Genomic DNA, 21,648 nt, shown 5'->3' with positions numbered 1-21,648 from the left:
TACTACCATTGGTTAATAAAGAAGAAACTTTGGCCTAGGACAGAGCAGAATATATCAAGGTAGGAAATCTAAGCAGAGAAAGAGGAGAAAGGAAAGTTGAGTCAGGTAAGATGCCAGCCAGCCATCAAGAAAGCTAGATATATAGAAAATGATGTATCTTGGGCTGGAGAGATGGTTCAGCCGTTAAAGGCTAGGCTCACAACCAAAAAATAAGTATTCTTAATTGGTTTCCTTATTTTCACTTTGATGCAGAATTGGCAGAAAAACAAATCTGTAAACCCGTATGTCAAGTGAGCTGTAAAATATGTATAATTTTGCCATCAGAGTCTGCGGCTCTACAGTAAACATGGCGTGAGAAGTAACAAGCTCACTCTGACCCCGTAGGGTTTAGTTCTCTAAATCCTGTGTTTGCACTGATGGGCCTTTTCCACAGCATAGCGGTTTAAGGGAGTGCAGATTAGTGCATGGTTTTTAATCAAACTTTCTTTTTACAAAAATGAAAATCATAGCCTGTTTTCCACAGCTGGCCTGAGGTATCTAGCTCAGGAAGTGGCCGATTTCCATTGTCCTTCCTCAGTTCCATAGCAAAACCTCACTAATGCCCCAGAAAAGAGTCCTGCTGAGTGCAGAGATGTCCAGGGAAGACTTTGCAGTCCAGCCCCAAGTTCTGCTGCAATGCCAGTCTCTGCAGGTCTGGGCTGGAAGCCAGGGCTGGGAACCACTGTGCCCCGTCCCTTCACAACACTTTGTCCCTAAGGACGCCTCTCCTGGCACTCAGGTCTCAGTAGCCAATCAGGACCTCCAGATGGACTGCCAGTCAACATGGGGAGGGCACTTCCGGTTCGCCGTGCTGCAAACACCGTGTCTCTGGACTGAGTAAGGTTCTACTGCTCCGTGTGCTGTGCTGTGATCCGCTGCCCGGAGCCCGGAGCCTTGAGGCGAGCCAGGCGAGCTCGGAATCCGCCATGGTGAGCGAGGGCCGCCGTCCCCACGTGTGTGGAGCCGCGGGATCCTGTGTGGGGTCCTGCCGGGTCTGTGGGAACCGGCGGAGAACGCGGTGGCCGTAGTGATTCCCTTTGCCCCTTGAGGTCCCTGCAGGTCCCATGGTGAAGCGGGACCTCTGAGTGATTTCGCTCTGCTGCACGCGCAGAGCATGGAGGAAACTGAGCATTTGTGTGGGAACGTCCTTGTGCAGGACATCCGTTGTTATCAGACAGATTTGTAACTCTCCATGTTTGCTGAACTGAAGACTTTCGGGTTTAATTTGTTAAAATAGTTAAATCAGAGGTGATGGTGCATGCGTTTAAACCCAGTGCTTGGGAAGCAGAGGTCAGCCTGGTCTATAGAGCGCGTTCCAGGACAGCCAGGGGCTACAGAGAGACAGCCTGTCTGGAGAAACAACTACAAAAACAAAAAGGTCAATAGAATTTAAAACTTTTGTAGCCTTGTGGAGGAAACATCCACTTAGGTAGAATGCAGCTTCCTGATGGCGTCATCTACAACAGCCACACTTCAGCACAGCAAAAGACTGATGCCTTCATTGGTTCCAGCAGACCTGATCCAAGGTTCCCCAGGTTCTCCGAGTGAACTGGGTAGGGAGGGAAACAAGGGATCATGCCTTGCACTCAGAGAAAAGATGTTGCTTTAAACCTAAGTTTGGAGGCCTTGAATTGTTTAATCTCTTCTTAGATGGGGTAGGGAAGGTTATATTAAGGAAGCCTGTAACCAACCAGAGAAGTTGACTCCCGTTATTTGGAGGAAATAGTTTTTCCTATTGTTTGTCTCTCTTTGTCTTCTCGTCTTCCTCTCTCTCTGTTTTCCTTAGTGTCTTTCACTCTTTAGAGCTCTTTCTTCATAGATTGTATTCGTGTCATGGTTTATATTTGTTCAGCATCCTCAGGCTCCTATCTTTGAATGGTCCCAACTAGTGGAAGTAACTGAGTAAAATTAGGGGGGGGGGGGTCTGCCCTTCTGGGAGTAGATGTGTCTTGTTTGTATAGGTGTGTCACTTTGAGGTTTCAGAAACCCAGTGCAAGACAATTGTCTCTTCCTGCCTGCCGCCTGTCTGTGTATCAGGTTTTAACCCTCAGCCCCATGTCTGCCCACTGTGAAGCTTCCTTTCAAGATGAGAATGGACTGAGCCTTGGTCAGTCGCAAAATTAAAAGCCTTCCATTATAAGAGAAGCCTTGATCATAGTGCTTTTTCACAGCAAGAGCAGAGTCAGGAAGACAGGTTGTGTAATATATTATCTCTCTGTATTCTGTACATGTCCTGGAAAATCAGATAAGGGTAAATGAAAGAGCAGTGGACTGATTTTATATGGGGGGGGGGCTTCTTGGTTACTAGTAAACAATAATTTTTTTAAAAAAAGATACTTATTTTATGTATATGAGTGCTCTGTCTACATGTATGTCTTTATTCCAGGCGAGGGCAGCAGATCCTACTACAGATGATTGTGAATCACCGTGTGGTTGCTGGGAATGGAACTCTGGATATCTGGAAGAGCTGCCAGTGCTCTTAGCTACTGAGCCACCTCTCCAGCCCCATGGACTAGTACCTTGAGAAAGCATTCAGTCTGTGGCATGGTTATCACTTCTGTTTTTATTTCTATCTTAACCCATTTTTCATTCATTAGAGATGTCCTGAGGGTCCACATGTTTGTAAGCTTTCTGATTCTTCTACTGTTGTTGATGTCCAGCCTTAATCTGTGGTGGTCTGATAGGGTGCAGGGCTTATTTCAGCTTTCTTCTATCTGTTGAGACTTGCTTTGTGCCTGAATATGTGGTCGATTATAGAGAAAGATTCTTGAGGTGCTTGTTCTGGATCTTCACCAAAGAAGTCTGCAGGAACATGGGTTTAAGGCAAGAGAGAGTCTTTATTAGCTGGCCTTCAGCTACACTGGCTGTTCCTGTATCCCAGCGTAGCCCCGAGCCTTTCCCAGGATGAGCTTTTAAGCACAGAAACCATGTTCTGGGTTGACATACTTCAGTTAACAAGAACAATTTGCCAGAAGCAGAACTACAGACTAAAAAGCAAGGTTGGTGCATGTAGAGACTTGCTGTAAATATGCACTTTGGTGGGTGAGGCCTTTGTTTTCCTTTGGCAGGTGGTACTTTCTATATGCGGAATTCTTCAGCCTGAATGGCACTTCCCTCTTGGATTCGGTTGTGCTAAAGTCTGGGGGCCTACTAGGGACTTTGGCCTGTTACATTTCCCACTGAACTGAGTTCATGAGTCAAATCATAGACTCATCCTGTTTTAGTTAACATGCAGGATTCCATGATTAATCCAATCAGAATGAGAATTAAGTGCCCAGTCAATGCTAATTGCAGGGTAGTTAGACAGTGGGACAAGGAGAACAGAAGCTGGTTTCAGGTATTTGCCCAACCTTGGCAATATCTTTTAAAATTACTCCTGATCAATTAGCATGGGAATAACAGGTTATTTTCCAAAGCTATGCATAGTCTCCTTTATCTCCTGAGAAGTAAGTCTAAGTCTTTTCAGTTTTCTAGGATCACTTTTGTAAGGGAATCTGGCTGTTGTTTTAACTCAAAAATGAAACCTTTTAATATCATCTTTTGAACAAACTGTCTACTTAGTATGGAAATCATCAGAAGAGGTACACATAGTCTAACTATTGGTACATGCCCACCAAGCAGTCCTAGGGACTCAATATTGTTTTTATCTTGATGAATTAACCCATAAAGCAGAACCTTAATTTGGGCTACCTCTAGTCACAGTGGGTTTTATCTGTCAATGGGCTGACAGCCAGTTCCTATCCCTGTGTAGTATGGCAGGGGCCAGGTGTCTAAACATAACCAACAGTCCTGGCTTATGTCTGGCTGGGAATGGTTAAGACAGCCTCAGGGTCCCTTCCTGTGGCATAGGGCCTGATTCTGCAAGTATTTTCTATTTTCCAGAGGCCTGAATCTTTTAATGATGGTTTTTTTTTTTTAGGAAGCTTCAGTTCCACAAAACTGAATTTTGTAATAGAAAATTGCTTTTCTTCTGGCACAGCCACAGGGCATGCATAGAATTGTAAATTCTGTATTTCTGTCTCAAAAGATAAAGCTCCATGTCTTTCCTTTCTGTAATACAACCAGGTATTTAAAGTGGGCATCAGTGAACGGAGGTCAGAATGAATATGGGCTGCTGGTCTGTAATTACATTAGGTAATAACATGTCCTGTTATTCTTAGTTCCCTGGTCCAGGCCTAAAGGCAGTCCCCACTGGAGCATGACCCTGAACTCATACCAGCAGTTAGACCCTGTGGGAGATAGAGGATAGGGAGAGGAAGGGCTTGGGGATCGGTGGAATCTAATCTTAATGGGTCCATCATCCAGAGACAGTCATTTGGCAGCAATGTGGCTTCTGCTTTCTTGCTCTAGGTGACATGGGCCCTTGGTGTCGTGCCAGCTCTCCTTACTGCTTTAGGAGTGGAAAAAAATCAAACCTTTTAGGGTCTTTTCCAGGTTACTTCCCGTGTCATCTGGCTACTTGCTTGACCCAGACTGGTCAAAGGGAAACAGGTGGTGTACTCAGATGTCAGCTGGGTCCCAGGATAGTCCAGTGATTAACCATTATGAAGGGCTGGAGTGCCTGTAGTGACTGAAAAGTTTCTGCCCCCCATAAACCTCTCCACTGAAGCTATAACCCCAGTCAGACCACATCAAACCAAATTAGAGAAAGCCCAGGTTTATTTATTTTACCATGGTGTCTCAGACATTAAGTGGTCATGGTATATCATCAGAATATCAATTTTCTCCACCTGGTTCCTAAATATCAAGGGCCCCACTGGTTTGGTGACGAGCCAGGTCAGAAGCCCAGCAGGAGGGCAGCAATATATAGAGGAAGCCAAATAACCTGCCTCCTCCCACCCCTGCCGCAAATTTTTTTTTCTTTTTCTTTCTTTCTTTTTTGGTGAGGCAGGGTTTTTCTGAAACAGTCCTAGCTGTCCTGTGTAGACCAGGCTGGCCTCAAACTCACAGAGATCCCCCGCCTCTGTCTCCCAAGTGCTGGGATTAAAGATGTATGCTACTAAGCCTGGCAAGGGTCCATGGCAAGATTTTCTTCCCAGTGCTGTGAAGCCCTCTTTCTAGATCATACTTGGGCATGCCGGACAGTATAAGTGTAGTGACTGTCCATGTGGATGGTGGAGGGTGGGCTTTCCTTTTTCCTTATCTGAGAGCCTAGTTCAGATGGATCAGTGCTGCTCTCTGGGCCGAGGTTCCTGGTGTGCATCCTTATTGTTTCAGTTAACGGAACTGCTACAGCTCCCATCTACCTGGTGGTTTCACCTTTCATTCCTGACAGTCATGGATGAGCACCCGTGTCATCACACAAGAGGGCAGCCTCAGCCATGTCACTGTGTGCTGTGAGGATAAGATCTTGACCCAGAGTTAACTTACTTGTTTTTTTGTTTTGTTTTGTTTTGTTTTGTTTTGCATTAAACTAACTTTAGCTGCTATTGCTCTCAGGCAGATGGACCAACATCTGGCTACAAGGTTCAGTCATTTAGACATGTACATCACAGGACATTGCCGTTACCCCAAAGTTTGGGTTAAAACCCCTTTTGTTTTGTGTTTCTTGAACAAACAGTTGTAAATGTTTAGAGACATCTGGAAATTCTATGCCTGGAGTGGAAATCAGACCTGTTTTTAAAGCCTTAAATGCGTTTTGTTGAGTCTCAGTCCACATTAGGGCCCAGGGCCCCTTTGTGCTGGTTTATAGAGGCCTTGCCATTTCTACAGACTCTGGTATCCAGAGACAGCCATATCCAGTAGCATCCAGAACTCTTTTACCGTTTCTTAGTCTTTGGGGCTGGGATCTGAGAAGTTTTTGTCTCAGTCAGTTGTTGTTGTTGTTAAACACCTTTTGAACTACCTCCAGCAACTGGGACCTTCTTTTACTTTAAAAAATTATAAACTTGTGTAACATTTTTCTAATACCCTGACTGACTTGGATACAGATGAAATCTTTTTAGCCACAGTCTTTAATCCTTCTAAAAAGTACTTAGTGAAATTCCTTAAATGTCCTTGGAAAGATGGGAATATCTGTTCTTTTTAGGCTGTGTTTCCTGGTAGCGGTTCCCTTGCCTACCACAGGGGCAGTGTTGTTACTGTTTTCAAAGAGAGTAGTGGGCTAAGAGATCACTGATTGAAAAGGAGACAAATTACGAAATAGAAAATAGTGGAACTTAATCTTTTCCTTTTGGTTCAGTCCAGGAGAAGTTTTCTCCTTCCCTGGAACTACTTAGAGCAGGCACAACATGGAGGGAATGCTCGCCTGGGAACTGTTTCTCCACCCCGTGTGAATGGTTCTTAGATGATGGTGACTTGTGGGGGTAGCCTAGTGACCGGGTGCCTTCCCCTCCTCACAGGAACCACGCCTGTACGAGAACAGCAGTATAAGTAAGTGCTTCTGTGCCTAGAGTGGAGCGGGGGAGGGGTTGGGTGAAGCGTCCTATACATATCACTGAGATCCATTTGGTAGCTTCAGTATTTCTGCTTAGCTTTCTTCTGGGTGGCTTGTCCACGGGAGAGACTTGGGTATTGACATCTCCCACTATCAGTACGTGAGGGTCAATATTTGATTTGAGCTGTGGTAGTGTTTCTTACTTATGAAGGGGCTCTATGTCTGGGGAATAGGTGTTAGAAATGCATTGATGGAGGAAGCCAGCACTGACAAGTTATACACACCACACTCTAATGTTAATAGAAGGGCCATGAGTTCCTCTTGCCAGAGATAGGGAGAATTAGTCCTATTTTAGTAGACAGGACTTTGTCCAACCCATTGAGGAAATAGGGGCTTCTGTTTAAATTCCTGACCTTGGGAAAAGTATTTTCTCCAGGAACCAGATACTCCGTTATACAATATTGCATAGTTTATCTAAATAGCTAAAGTTTAAAGTAAGCAAAGGCTAAGATAGACAAGTACTGTGAACCTGAGTAGAACTTAGGAATTTATAAATTTTGATTTTTAAATATACCTTTTTTATCAAACAAATCTTATTTATCAAATATACTGTTATGGTTTTGGTCCCTGGTCCCTTTGAGAGATAAGCCACGCCTACTCGCTCCCCATCCGCTGAGGCAGGCTGATCTTCAGCTTTCAGTCTGAGCTCGCTCTCTTTTCCATCTTCCTCTCGGAGAGGCAGCTTCGCTTCTGCCTCTCTCCCCACTTCTCTGCTTCCCCCCCTTCTGTCTCTCTCTCCTCTTCCTCTCTCTCTCTCTCTCTCTCTCTCTCTCTCTGTCTCTTTCTCCCCTTCTCCCTTCCCCCTCCATAACCCCCTGAATAAACATTCAACCTCACTCTGCAAGTCGTGTCTATCACTGTTTCTGTCTTCTGCCGGCCCGGGTGTCTCCCTGCCTGGGACCAGCCACTGCTCAGGGACTGGCAGCCATCTTTGCCTGGGACTGGCTGCTCTCAGGGCCCACTGCCTGCCACCACATGGCCCATTACCACCATTTGGGACCTACAGCATTTCTGCTGCCTACTGCCGTGGGGATCTTTCAACATTTTTTTAAAAAATATAAAATATACCTTATTCATCAAGTATATGTTCCTTATCAAAATTTTTCTAGCAGCTTGGTGGTAGCTTATGTGGAAACAGGCAGAGTAATCATTGTATATGGTTCCACAGTGGCACAGATTTTTTCCAAAGAATTATTTTGTTTAAAGAGGCTCCATTGTATACACCCTCATTCTCCAGTGAAGTCCACACAAAATTTCCCAAAGGAAAAGACATAAGGGAAGTAGAAGCCTGTATTTCCATTGATGAGCCCTTCCTACAGAATAGTAAAGAGACCACAGATTTCTGGTGCATTATCAATCACAGGCGAATTCCCAGATCTGCTCCAGGGTAATAAAAAGAAAGCTTCAGAGTAGCAAAGGTTTAGGGGGAAAAAAATCTTATCTATTGAAAAAGGCCTTTATGAAAAAACAGGCTCACATGATACTGTTTCTTAAAAAATTCTCTTTCAGGAAAACCCTAGCCAATATAAGAGCTGTATATTGAATGTCATATTATATTCCTTACGTAAACAACAAGGACAGAGCTGTTCTATAAACACAAGAAATCACAAGGTTTTTCTCTCAGGCTCTAAAACTTCATATTGATGGTGACTATGACATGCTCAGATATCTGCCAGCTTCCTTGATGTGTTATTGTCTGCAAAGCAGGCAGAAAGGCACAGGGCTAGAGACAGTGACCTAGAGAGTGTCCCAAATCTTAAGATGCATTTTTCTATTGCATAGTTAGTTAAACCTTGAATTTTATAACATAAAAATAAGTGCAGAAAGTCAGTTATTGGGAAAAGGAATTGTGTCTTTATATCTGCCAGGTTCTTTTTGTGAGTGAAAAACTGGCACTACAGTTATTCCATGCCTGACCTTGGGAGACTCCTGGAATTGTCCTCAGAAGAGCACTTTGTCTCCAGGACAACAAGTCTATTTGATTTTGCTGAGGCCTCAGCTAGAAACCTGGCTGGGAAAGTGTTTTATTTACAAGCATTTTACAGTTTTCCGACAACTCACAGACATACTTATGCCCAGAAAGTGTAAAACACACCACCAAAGGTTGTGGAAAGAACCCCACAGCGGTTCTTGTTAGGGAGGTAAAGAAAGTCACTGGAGAACATTACAGACAGGAACAACCAGCCATTCATGGTTGACAGTCCTACGGCTTTGCCAAGTAGGGCTCCCCAACAATGTCTAAAGGCTCGACTTGTTCAATTCTAGTTGTCACTACTGTGTATTCTTTTAGTGACCGCCAACAATTTTTTTAATCAAAGTTTCCTTTTACAAAGATGAAAATCAGCACATTTTCCACAGCTCGCCTGAGGTATGGCTAGCGCAGAGACTGGCAGGTTTCCTTGGTCTTATCTCAGTGTCATAGCAAAACCTGGCGAATTCCCCAGAAATGAGTCCTCAGCCCCCTAGAAACTGGTCAGTGTAGTCCTCCTTTTTAATGATTGCTACCTTTTAAGCTGTGGCTGGCTATCTTACTGGTCAACAGCAGCTAAGGCCACAAGAGCTAAGGAAATTCTGTTCCCTTAGGCACTCTTTCAAAGCTACTAAGAGAACTTATCTAAATCTCTGTTCTGATAAAGAACAGATTGAAAGGTTGATGTAGAATCCTGCTTCCTAGAGAGGCTGAATAGCAAGCAGCTCACCTAGCTCACCTCCTCACATCCCCCTTAAAATAATATTCTACATTTTCTCTTTTTTGTCTAAACAAAGTTGTTTTCATTATTATAGCTCTATAGTAGAGCTCGAAATCAGGGATGGCAATGACTCCAGAAGTTTCTTTATTGTACAGGATTGTTTTGACTATCCTGGGTTTTTTTGTTTTTTCATGTGATATTGAGTGTTGTTCTTTCAAGGTCTGTGAAGAATTGTGCTTGGATTTTTATGGGAATTGCATTGAATCTGTAGATTGCTTTTGGTAAGATTGCCATTTTTACTATGTTGATCCTACCTATCCAAGAGCATGGGAGATCTTTCCATTTCCTGATATCCTCTCCATTTTATTTCTTCGGTAGAGGCCTATCCATTCTTTGGTAGACTCCAATGAGTTTTATTCTTGCCGTTGTTGTCTTATGTGTTGTTAATTATTTCTTTTTACCTAGCCAGAACTCTGAGGTATATATGCAGAATCAGTGTTCAATCTATACCTACAGATTTAACTATTACTTGAAATGTTTTGGCTATGAAATTGTATTGTTGGACTCCAGTCCTAGGAGGAGGTCAAATCAGAAGGCCAGTTCCTGGAGGAACTTTTTAAGCTATTATTCGAGTAGGTTTAGTTTGAGTTGGAATACTTTTACCAACCCAGAATGGGTATGTACAGAAACTAGCAAGTACTTTCATACTCCCGCAGTAAGCCAGATCTTGTTGACGTTTGTTTTCCTAGAGTTCTTGGTAGTCTTATTCTCTTACCTGTACCCTTTCCTTCAGAAGGGCTCTCAACTATGCTGTTTGTTGTGGGTATTAGAGCTTGACCCAGAGTTAGCTTGTTTGTTTCCTTTTCATTGTACTGCTCTCAGACTGGTGGGCCAGCCTGTGACTACAGGGTCTAATAATTTGGACTGGTATGTCACAAGGCATTTCCATGGCCCCAAAATTTGGGTTAAAAACCCTTTTGCCTGTGCTTCATGGGGAAACAGATGAAAAGGTTTTGAGACATCTGGAAATTCTGTGGCTGAAGTGGAAGACACAGCTGTTTTGAAAGTGCTAAATGGCTTTTATTAAGTCTCAGTTCACATTAGGGACTCAGTGCCCCCCATTTGTGCTGGTGTGTAGAAGCATTGGCGTTTTCAGAAACTGCGGAATACAGAGGCAACAGTCCCCAGCTGCACCTGGGGACTCTGGAACATTTTTCATAGTCCCTGGAATTGGTATCTGAAGGATGACAGCAATCCTACTCTGAGACAGGCTTCTTTGGCTTCCTTTCAGCTGGTAGCCAAGGTAGGTAGGCTTCTACAACCTTGGGCTTTCTTAGCCAGTATTTTGTAACCCAAGCCCTGTAACTCTTGCAGGCATCCCTCAATGGCCCCTTTTTAATGTGTTTTCAAAAAAAGAAAAAAACTGTGAAGGAAAGGTAAGAACTCTGCATTTAGTGTGTTTACCTTCTGGGGCAACCTTGTACAGGTATATTGCCCACTGCATGCTCCCTCTGGGTCTGATCATTTAAAAGTAAATATAGAATAATTCACCTTTGCCAATGGGAGGCTAAAGAATGCATCTTTCAGGAGAGTGTACACCTGTTTCTCTGGAAGAAACAGACTCAAGAGAATCAGAAGACCCAGGTCTCTTTATAGGTAGGAAAGGCATGTTCCAAGGTGACTAGCAGGGTGCCAGGATGCCTGTTTCTTCAAGACAGACAGTATGGACTTCAAATTCCCCCTTTGTTTCCAGGATCATTGGATATTGCTTATCTTTTGATTGGAGGTAGAACTTTCTGCTAGGTTACAGTCTTCTGACAGATGTTAAGATGATGGAGGAAGGTCATTGGTTAAAAATATAAAGAATCTGCTTGGCTGGCCCTGATAGGTTAAAACATAGGTGGGAGGAGTAAACAGAACAGAATGCTGGGAGGAAGAGAAAGTGAGCTCAGACTCGGACAGCTCTGCTCTCTGGAGCAGAGGTCATGCTACCCTCTCCAGGGCAGACGCAATGAACTCCGACCCGGGATGGATGTAGGCTAGAATCTTCCTGGTAAGCGCACCTTGGGGTGCTACATACGTGATTAGAAATGGGCTAAATTAATATGTGAGAATTAGCCTAGAAGAGGTTAGATAGAAATGGGCCAAGCAGTGTTTAAAAGAATACAGTGTCCATGTAATTATTTCGGGGCATAAGCTAGCCAGGCAGCCAGGGTGCTGGGGACGCAGCCCCGCCGCTCTTATTACTACATTAAGATACCAAAATTTTATTGGGGATCTATAAGTTTCACTGTGTCTCGTTATCAGAGAAGGTGAAGTTGGCTGTGAGTTTATGCAAAAGTTTATTTTTTGGGGTCAGTTTTCATTGGTAAACACCTTTTAAACTACCTCCAGCAACTGAAACCTACTTCTACCTTTAATCTTTTTTAGTTTTTGCAACACTTTTCTAATATCTGGGGCAACAAAGGGAATCTTTGCAGTTGTCTTTAATCTTTCTAAAAAGTTGGACTGAATGAATTTCTGCATTATGGTATGGCTACAAACTTGTAAGGGCCAGGACATGTGTTGGTTTGAATTGGATTGGCCCCCATAGAGTCGTGTCTTTGAATGCTTGGCCCATAGGAAGAGGTGTGGCATTGTTAGAGTAAGTGTGTCATGGTGGAGGCAAACTTGAGTCTGTGTGTCTCAGTCTCCTGCTGCTGTGAATCAAGATACAGAACTCTCAGCTTCTTCTCCAGCACCATGTCTACCCGCATGATACTATGCCTCTCTCTCTCTCTCTCTCTCTCTCTCTCTCTCTCTCTCTCCTCTCTCCTCTCTCCTCTCTCCTCTCTCCTCTCTCCTCTCTCCTCTCTCTCGATGAAGGACTAAACCTCTGAAATGTAAGCCAGCTCCAGTGAACTGTCTTCCTTTATAAGAGTGGCCATGGTCATGATGTCTCTTCACAAACTTAAAATCCTAACTATGATACCGGGGGACCTGGAATATTTCAGGTTGCCAGACCCCTAACAATCGCCTGACTACTGGACTCATTTTCCTTCCAAGGGGCTCTGAAACCCCTGGTGTAGAGGTTCAGTCTCTGGATACTCTGTAAGACCTCAAGTAATGTTTTTGATATTCACCACAGAGGATGCTGGGACATGGGTTCAAACCAATAGAAAGTCTTTATTAGCTGGCCTAGGACTACACTGCTTAATTGGGATCTGAGTATAACATCAAGTCTTCTTCAGCATGCACCTTTTTGTTTTCTTTTGTTTTGTTTTTTGAGATAGAATTTCTCTGTGTAGCCTTGGCTGACCTGAAACTCAATCTGTAGACCTGGCTTGCTTCGAATTCACAGAGTTCTGCCTGCCTCTGCCTCCCGAGTGCTGTTGTGCTTTTGAGCACAAAAACCATATTCTGGGTTGATATACTTGTGTTCAAAACAACAGTTAGCCAGAAGCAGAGCTATAGAAGCTCAAAAGCATGATTTATAGACTTTCCCATAACTATGGGCTTAGGTGGATTAGAACTTTGTTTCTGTTTTGGCTCATGGTGCTGCAAATGTGCTGAGTTTTACAACCTGAATGGCACTTCCATGATGGAGTCAGTTATGCTAAGGTCTGGGGCCCTGTTACATTGCTGAGATGTAGCAGTATTTTCTTGTGTTTGAGTGAAATGTCAGTGTCTGTTAGGTCCATTTGGTTAATAATATCTGTTAGCTCCAGTATTTCTCTGTTTAGTTTTTGTCTGGATGACCTGTGATGGGTGAGAGTTGGGTATTGATGTCTCCCACTATGATTGTGTGGAGGATAATATTTTATTTAAGCTGTAGTAATGTTTCTTTTACAAATGAGGCTGCCCTTTTGTTTGGCAAATAGATGTTAGAAAGTGGGCATACTAGAAGAGTAATGAGGCCACATTTGTTATTAATTTTTCCGGTGGTATTCACACATGATAGGCAAATAGTCTGCCACTCCATCAGCTTTTATACAGAATTTCCTTGAGCCAGACATGTGCCCTACACCTTTAATTCCAATACTTGAAAAGCTGAAGCAGGAGGCTTCAGTCTAGACCAGAGCATAAAAGAGACCTGGCTTGAAAGACACAGAATAATTACATCATTACAATACCAAGAACTCAGTTGGGCATATTTGCAAGTTCTACAGTGTATCATTGGAAAAGAAAATGCAGTTTCCTAGGCCAATAGAAGGCCAAGTGGTGATGCCTTTTACATGGCAGGACCGTCCATTACTAGAGTTAAAAGATTTTAAAATTGATCTGTCACTTTCACTTTATTTTTGTTCTTCAAGAAGTTGCCATATATTTCTGTATTATACTCTGATTTAAGTAGCTGAGCATGAGGGCTCACACCTGTCATCATAGTATTTTAGAGACAGGTGCAGGACGTTCAAGACTAACCTCATCCAAATAGTGAGTTCCAGGCCAGTCAGAGCTACAAAGAGCTCTTGTGGCAAGAAGCTCTCAAAAAGTAGAAATATGTTTAAGATTAGGAGTGAGACCATCTGTCAGTTAGAATTTGACCAAACAGTGCTGATGAGGTGGCTCCATTTAAAAGAGCTCTGTATGCAAGCCCGACCACAGTTTGATCCTAAGAACCCTTGGTGAAAGGAGAAACTGACGTCTTAATGTTGTCCTCTGATCTTCAGACTCTCACTGTGGCACTCTTGTGCCTGCCCCAACATACATACCACATACATTCATCACGCCAATATATGCAATGCTAAATTTTTAATTTTATAGATAGGAAAAAAGAAGATATTTTTGTATTGTGATGGGATTAAGATGTCAAGTCGATGTATGATATGTATTAATAAACAGATAATTCTTGTACTGAAAATGTAGTGCTTTTATGTGGCATTATTTCTCCATTTCTCCTAAAGCTCCCTTAATCAGTTGGAATTAAAATAGTTCACTGTAGAGAGAATTTGTTTTATTTTTTAAGATTAGATCTTCAATGGCTAAGGCTGACATTGAACACCCAGTTCACCTGCTTCCACCTCCCTGTTCATAAGATCATGGTTTTCAGGAATCCATGCCTAGCCAACAAATACCTTCACGAAAGGCTTTATTTTAGTGAGACCTCTGTTGTGTAGGTTGTAGTCTTTAGCCTAATACTCAAAATTTAATTTTAGAGCCATTTATAAGTATATAGTGATGTGATCAATGTAACTGGACAAGCAAAGGCTGTTCATTTGATCCTATGGATTCTTGTTTGTGGACAGTAAATTCCTGTTTCATTTAGATACAGCCATTGCTGGGGTATACTACAAGTCTCCTTCCTCCAGACAAACATTTACATGTCTTCTGGTAATTACAATCACAAGTTGAAGGCACTACACTGAAAGTTTCCATGGGCTGTAAAGATGTCTCACATAATTGTGCACGTAGAGCTTGCAGAAGACAGTTCAGTTCCCATACCCAGGCTGACATTTCTTTTAAGTATGAGTGGAATCAATACCTGTTCCACATTTGTGACCTTTCATAACTCTCTTGTAACATGTATCCCAAACCCTTTGTTCTCCTTTTTCCTGGATTTCTTATATGATCCTTTTTGTTTTCTTGTTTCTTGAGGTGATAGATTCTCATATACCTCTGGCTGGCCACAAACTTCCTATGTTCCCAAGAATGACCTTTAACTTCTGATCCTTCTTCCTCTACCTTTAAAGAGATGGGCTTACAGAATCTTGATCCTTGCCCCTTTTAAGGAATAGGAATTGAACTGAAGGCTTCATGCATGCTGTGCCACCAACTGAGCCACATGAACAAAACTCTAGTCCAAATGGATTAAAGACTTCAGTATAAATCTGACCACACTGAACCTGATAGAAGAGAAAGTGGGAAGTAGTCTGCAACACATGGGCACAGGAGACCACTTCCTACGTATAACCCCAGTAACACAGACAATAAGAGCAACAATGAAAAAATGAGACCTCCTGAAACCGAGAAGCTTCTGTAATGCAAAGGACACTGTCATTAAGACAAAAAGGCAACCCACTGAATGGGAGAAGATCTTCACCAACCCCGCAACAGAATGGCTAAAATCAAAAACAACAACGATAGCCTATGCTGGGGAGGTTGTGGAGTAAGGGGAACACTCATCCATTGTTGGTGGGAATGCAAACTTATGCAACCACTTTGGAAATAAGTGTGGCAGTTTCTCAGGAAACTGGGAGTCAACCTACCTCAGTATCCAGCAATTCCACTCTTGGGAATATACCCAAGAGATGCCCAATCATACTACAAAAGCATTTGTTCAACTATGTTCATAGCAGCACTATTTGTAATAGCCAGAACCTGGAAGCAACCTAGGTGCCACTCAATAGAAGAATGGATAAAGAAGGTATGGCACATATATACTTTAGAGTTCTACTCAGGAGTAAAAAACAATGACATCTTGAATTTTGCATACAAATGGATAGAAATATAAAACACTACTGAGTGAGATAACCCAGACCCAAAAAGAGGAATATTCTATGTACTCACTCATAAGTGGATTCTAACCATAAACAAAGGACATTGAGCTATAATTCGTGTTCCTAGAGAAGCTAAATAAGAAGGTGAACCCAAAGAAAAACATAGTTATCCTCCTGGATACTGAAAGCTGACCAGACCGTTGGGCAAAAGTTGGGAGCAGGGGCTGTTAGGGTGGATTGGGGGGAAGGAGAGATGAGGAGAGAAAAGGGAGAAGAGGAGGATTGAGGAGAGCTTGGGGGATTGGGATAATTGAGATGGAGGAAGGGTGGATATGGGAGCAGGGAAGAAGTTATCCTAAACAAGGGAGCCATTTTCCGGTTGGCTAGAGTCTTGGCTTTAGAGGGGTTCCCAGGTTTCCAAGGGGATTTCCCCAACTAGGTCCGTGGGAAGCAGAGGAGAGGGTGCCTGAACTGGCCTTCTCCCATAGACCCACAGATGAATATCTTGCATATCACCATAGATCCTTCATCTGGTGAGGGATGGAGATAGAAACAGAGACCCACATTGGAACACTGGACTGAGCTCCCAAAGTCCAGATGAAGAGCAGAAGGAGGGAGAACATCAGCAAGGAAGTCAGGACCACGAGGGGGCATCCACCCACCGAGACGGTGGGACTGATCTAATGGGAGCTCACCAAGGACAGCTAGACTGGGTCTGAATGAGCATGTGATCAAAACGGACTCCCTGAATGTGGCTGACAATGAGGATGGACTGAAGCCAATGATACTGACACTTGATTTTGATTCTACTGCATGTACTGGCTTTTTGGGAGCCTAGTGTGATTGGATGCACACCTTCCTAGATCTGGTTGGAGGGGGGCCTTGGACTTCCCACAAGGCAGGGCACCCTGACTTCTCTTAGGACTGGCGAGTGAGGGGGTGGGGGAATGGGAGAAGTGGGGTGGAAAAGAGAGGATGGGAGGAGGTAGAAATGTTAAAAAAATAGATTTTTAAAAATTAAAAAAAAAAAAAGCTTACAGATATCCTGGTCCTTGCCCCTTTTAAGGAATAGGAATTGAACTGAAGGCTTCATGCATGCTGTGCCACCAACTGAGCCACATCTCAAGGCCCTTTAATTGTTTTCTATTTAGTAGGACTTAGTTTTAATTTTTCTTTTTTTTTTTGTATTGTGTTTCTGAGCTTTTTTTTTTTTAATTTTTTTTATTGAGAAAAGGGAAAAAAATACAAGTTTCCGCCTCCTCCCAGCCTCCCATTTCCCTCCCCCTCCTCCCACCCTTCTCCCCCTCCTCCCACCCTTCTCCCCCTCCCCCCACTCTTCTCCCCCTCCCTCTCCAGTCCAAAGAGCAGTCAGGGTTCCCTGCCCTGTGGTAAGTCCTAGGTCCTCCCCCCTCCGTCCATGTCTAGGAAGGTGAACATCCAGACTGGCTAGGCTCCCACAAAGCCAGCACATTAAGTAGGATCAAAACCCCGTGCCATTGTCCTTGGCTTCTCATCAGCCCTCATTGTTCGCCATGTTCATAGAGTCCGGTTTTATCCCATGCTTTTTCAGTCACAGTCCAGCTGGCCTTGGTGAGCTCCCAATAGATCAGCTCCACTGTCTCAGTGGGTGGGTACACAACCTGATAGAAGAGAAAGTGGGAAGTACCCTACAACAGATGGGCACAGGAGATAGCTTCCTATGTGTAACCCCAGCAGCACAGACATTAAGGGCAACATTGAATAAATGGGACCTACTAAAACTGAGAAGCTTCTGTAAAGCAAAGGACACTGTCACTAAGACAAAAAGGCAACCTACTGAATGGGAGAAGATCTTCACCAACCCCACAACAGACAAAGGTCTGATCTCCAAAATATATAGAGAACTCAAGAAACTAGACTTTAAAATGCTAATTAACCCAATTAAAAAATGGAGCACTGAACTGAACAGAGAATTCTCAACAGAAGTTCAAATGGCAAAAAGACACTTAAGGTCATATTCAACCTCCTTAGCGATCAGGGAAATGCAAATCAAAACAACTTTGAGATATCATCTTACACCTGTCAGAATGGCTAAAATAAAAAACTCCAATGATAGCCTTTGCTGGAGAGGCTGTGGAGGAAGGGGTACACTCATCCATTGCTGGTGGGAATGCAATCTTGTGCAACCACTTTGGAAATCAGTGTTTCGGTTTCTCAGGAAATTCGGGATCAACCTACCCCTGGACCCAGCAATACCACTCCTGGGAATATACCCTAGAGATGCCCTATCATATGACAAGAGTTTTAATTTTTCTATGTATGAATGTTTTGCCTGATTATATGCCTGTGTATAGTATGTGTGCCTGGTGCCCAGAAGAGACCAGAAAAGAGTCAGAGTCCCTAGAAGTGGAGTTAAAGGTGTTTGTGGGCCACCATGGGTTGCAGGGAACCAAACCCAGGTTCTTTGGAGGAACTTGAAGTGCTGGTAACCACTGAGCTTCTCACTTGGCCCAAAGTGTTCTGAATCTAATCATTCCAAATTCTCTAGTTCTCCAGACATTTGTGTTTAACTCGGCAGTCTGATCTTTCTTCTTTTATAAGTTAATGTTTTATGGTATATGTATGGGTATTTTGTCTGCCTGTGTGTCTATGTACCACATGCATGTTTGCAGTCAGAAAATGCCAGAAGGGGGCACTGAGTCCTTTGGAACTGGACTTAATGATCACCGAGTCACCATGAGGTTTCAAGGAGTCAAACCGTATCCTCTAGTGGAGCAGGCAGTGCTCTTCAGCCACTGTGCCGTGGGTAAAGCCCCAGAGGTCTCATCAACAATTTAGGTCATGTCCTGTATACATATGTAGTCTCAAAAGTGAAGGCCTGACAGTGAAGAGCCTTGGAGAATCAGCTCCTCCCAATGCACAGCTTTTCCTAGCTCTCTGTTGGCGCCTCTTTCCCCATGCTTCAGTGCTTTGTTTATCAAGCGCATCAGCACATTACCACTGGTTTTCTCTTTTCTGGGAATGGTCAACTGTTATTTCCTTTGTGTTACTTAAAGAGGGAACCCTACTATAATAACTTCAAAAAGCTGGAGCCTTATATCCCAGAGTGGTGGATTGTGCCTGTAATTCTAGCACTTGGAAATTAAGGTAGGAAGATGAAGGTCAGGGCTGAGCTGTCTTGGTTACAGTGGATTCAATATCACCTGGGACTACAGGACACCCTGTCTCAATGATAAAAACCTGCAATCTTAGTGTGGGTCCTGGGCCACCTTGAAGAAATTGAGACTTATTTGCATGGAGGCATGAGATACAGCCTCGGTTCCATTTTGAAGTAACAGTATATTAAAATACCCACACTTTGAGAAACCTGCCATAAAAAGCTGCTCGTAGGAAGTAGAAAGAGAGAGAGAGAGAGAGAGAGAGAGAGAAGTTCTAGTGAGAAACAGCTATGTAAGCCCTTTGGAAATGATACCCCAGGTGTCTGACACAGAGCTGCAGGATTTAGGGTTGCCCTGCAAGATTTTGGACTTGTTTGGCCCAATCTTTTCTTAATACTTGTGTTTGATAGCTATAAGTTGTGTTTTCATATTACAAGATATGACAGTTAAGCGATTGCCTTGAGGGTCAGAAGAAACTTTGCATGTTTGACAGTGTTACATCATATGATTATTTTTAAAGCTATACTAAATGTATTTTGCTTCATGTTTGGCTGTTCAATGAAAAATCTTCCAGATAGTATATTGTTTTTGTGCATTTATCTCTGCTGTGTGGCCTTCACTGGTGACTTGTGCAACCCTGAGGAGGAGGAGCCTTTCTGGGTTAGAGCTTTGAGTGCTTATCCTCTCACCCATGCTTTGATTGGTTGAACCTCAGCAGCCTTCTCCTGCAGCCACCCCAACACCATCATTAGAGACTCCATTCCTAAAGAATGGAAGGTAAAGGAGAAGCAATTGCTTTCCCTTGCTAATCCATTTTTCTTGCCTGATATTTTTATGCTTATAGTTTTGGCTGCACAAATTAGGTTTTTGTACACGTCAAGCATTTCCTCTTGTGCTGAGCTTTGCCCACATCACTTTTGATCTTTGGTAGAGGGTGTCATTTTCAGACCAAGAATGCATAGAGGACATGAAATTGATAGTGATCTCCTGAATCACTGAATTACAGGTGTGTAACACCATCCCTTCCTTTGTGTATGTTTTTACATTTTTAAAATTTCAAATATGTGAATCTTTTCCCTATATACATGGCTGTGTACCATTCTTCTGTCTGGTATTTAGTGAAGTCCGAAGAGAGCTTTGGATTCTCTTGACCTGGGGTTAGAAATGTTTGGGAGCCCTATCCTATAGCAATACTGATGAATATCTTGCATATCACCATAGAACCTTCATCTGGTGATGGATGGAGATAGAGACAGAGACCCACACTGGAGCACTGGACTGAGCTCCCAAGGTCCCAATGAGGAGCAGAAGGAGGGAGAAGATGACCAAGGAAGTCAGGACCACAAGGGGTGCACCCACCCACTGAGACAGTGGGGCTGATCTATTGGGAGCTCACCAAGGCCAGCTGGACTATGACTGAAAAAGCATGGGATAAAACCAGACTCTCTGAACGTGGCGAACAATGAGCGCTGATGAGAAGCCAAGGACAATGGCACTGGGTTTTGATCCTACTTCATGTTCTGGCTTTGTGGGAGCCTAGCCAGTTTGGATGTTCACCTTCCTAGACATGGATGGAGGGAGGCGGACCTTGGACTTTCCACAGGGCAGGGAACCCTGACTGCTCTTTGGACTGGAAAGGGAGGGGGAGAGGAGTGGGGGAGGGAGAGAAGGGTGGGAGGAGGGGGAGGGAAATGGGAGGCTGGGAGGAGGGGGAAACTTTTTTTTTCCTTTTCTCAATAAAAAAAAAGAAATGTTTGGGAGCCTGCAAGTGAGTATTGGGGATTGATTCCAGTCATCTTTAGTAGCAGTAGGTGATCTTATTTGTTGGCCCATCTTTATAATCTCCATCCCTATAGGTATTGCTATTTTTTTATTGTTTCTGGATCAGCATTTATTTTACTAACGTTTTTGATTACTTTTACCTGTTAGTCAGTAACTTCTTAAAAATGCCTTCCAAAGAAATTTTTTCAATTTATGATGAACAGGTTCAGAATTGGAATGAATGTTCTAAATTCTATGTAGCAATTTTGAGTGAGCCCCTGAGTGTTTTCTGTTTTTATTTGTTTGAGACAGAGTCTCACTATGTACCTTTGGCTGTTTTGGCTAGCTCTTCATAGACCAGACTGACTTGGAAATCACAGAGATTCATGTGTCTCTTCCTCCTGGGATTTTGGGTTATATGTGTGTACCACCACACCTATCCTTTTAAAAGTTAATCATTTTGATAAAATTTTTCTGCGTTTGTGTACTGAATAGTGATACTCTGTTTATAAGTCTCACTGTAGGTGCTGCTACGCAGTTCTCCTACAATGTGATATTCTATCTTGTGGTCACAGAAATGGAAGGCGTCATCCTCCATTTCAATTTCCTTCTAAAATGAATTGGTTATTGTATTTGAAATTCTATAACTTATGTCATGGAATATGTTGAGTACAAAGAATTATCTAACTTTATTCGCAATGAAGTCTACATTTACAATGAAGTCAATTTCAACATTTCCATTATATACTTATATGGGACATTTTAGGATATATTGACCTATGAGGATGTGCATATGAAGTTCACGCATGAAGAGTGGGCTTTGCTGGATCCTTCCCAGAAGAGTCTCTACAAAGATGTGATGTTGGAAACCTACTGGAACCTCACTGCTATAGGTAATAATGTGAGCTTTCTGTCACTTTTTAACCTAAGGGGCCAAGCCTTTTTTGGTGGTTGGTGCTGTGATTTTGACTGTGGAAGAAGAAGAATTCAGCGAATAAATTAGGTATTGTTCTAAAGTTCCCTGAAGATAGAAATGTAAATTGTGCCTAATTTTAGGTAATATATTTTTTGGTACTGTATTTTAGGCTATAAATGGGAAGACCATAATATTGAAGAATATGATCAAAGTTCTAGAAGACATGAAAGGTAATTTTCATATGCAAGCTGAT

At 43.0% G+C, this 21,648-nt stretch overlaps 1 protein-coding gene and 1 pseudogene across 1 annotated transcript; one reads left to right on the top strand and one right to left on the bottom strand.

The window, feature by feature from the left end:
* The window catches only part of LOC121459582, a 91,965-nt pseudogene that overhangs the window by 39,096 nt on the left and 31,221 nt on the right, over nt 1-21,648 (bottom strand).
* On the top strand, nt 883-21,629 carry LOC121459756 (zinc finger protein 431-like). Its single transcript, XM_041669753.1, has 3 exons — nt 883-968; nt 21,246-21,372; nt 21,565-21,629. Exons 1-3 carry the CDS (start codon nt 966-968, stop codon nt 21,627-21,629), a joined length of 195 nt encoding a protein of 64 aa, XP_041525687.1. The 5' UTR covers nt 883-965.

The sequence above is a fragment of the Microtus oregoni genome, unplaced genomic scaffold (genome assembly GCF_018167655.1).
Source record: "Microtus oregoni isolate MIOR12 unplaced genomic scaffold, Mior012 000019F_ref0000042, whole genome shotgun sequence".
NCBI lineage: Eukaryota > Metazoa > Chordata > Mammalia > Rodentia > Cricetidae > Microtus > Microtus oregoni.
The sequence above is the reverse complement of the archived record's forward strand: the minus strand, read 5'-3'. Positions and strand labels throughout refer to the sequence as shown.

Excerpts from the sequence above, each read along its gene's own strand:
- LOC121459756 (XM_041669753.1), top strand. Across the intron at positions 21,373-21,564 it reads CTGGAACCTCACTGCTATAG|GCTATAAATGGGAAGACCAT; the intron begins GTAATAATGTGA and ends ACTGTATTTTAG.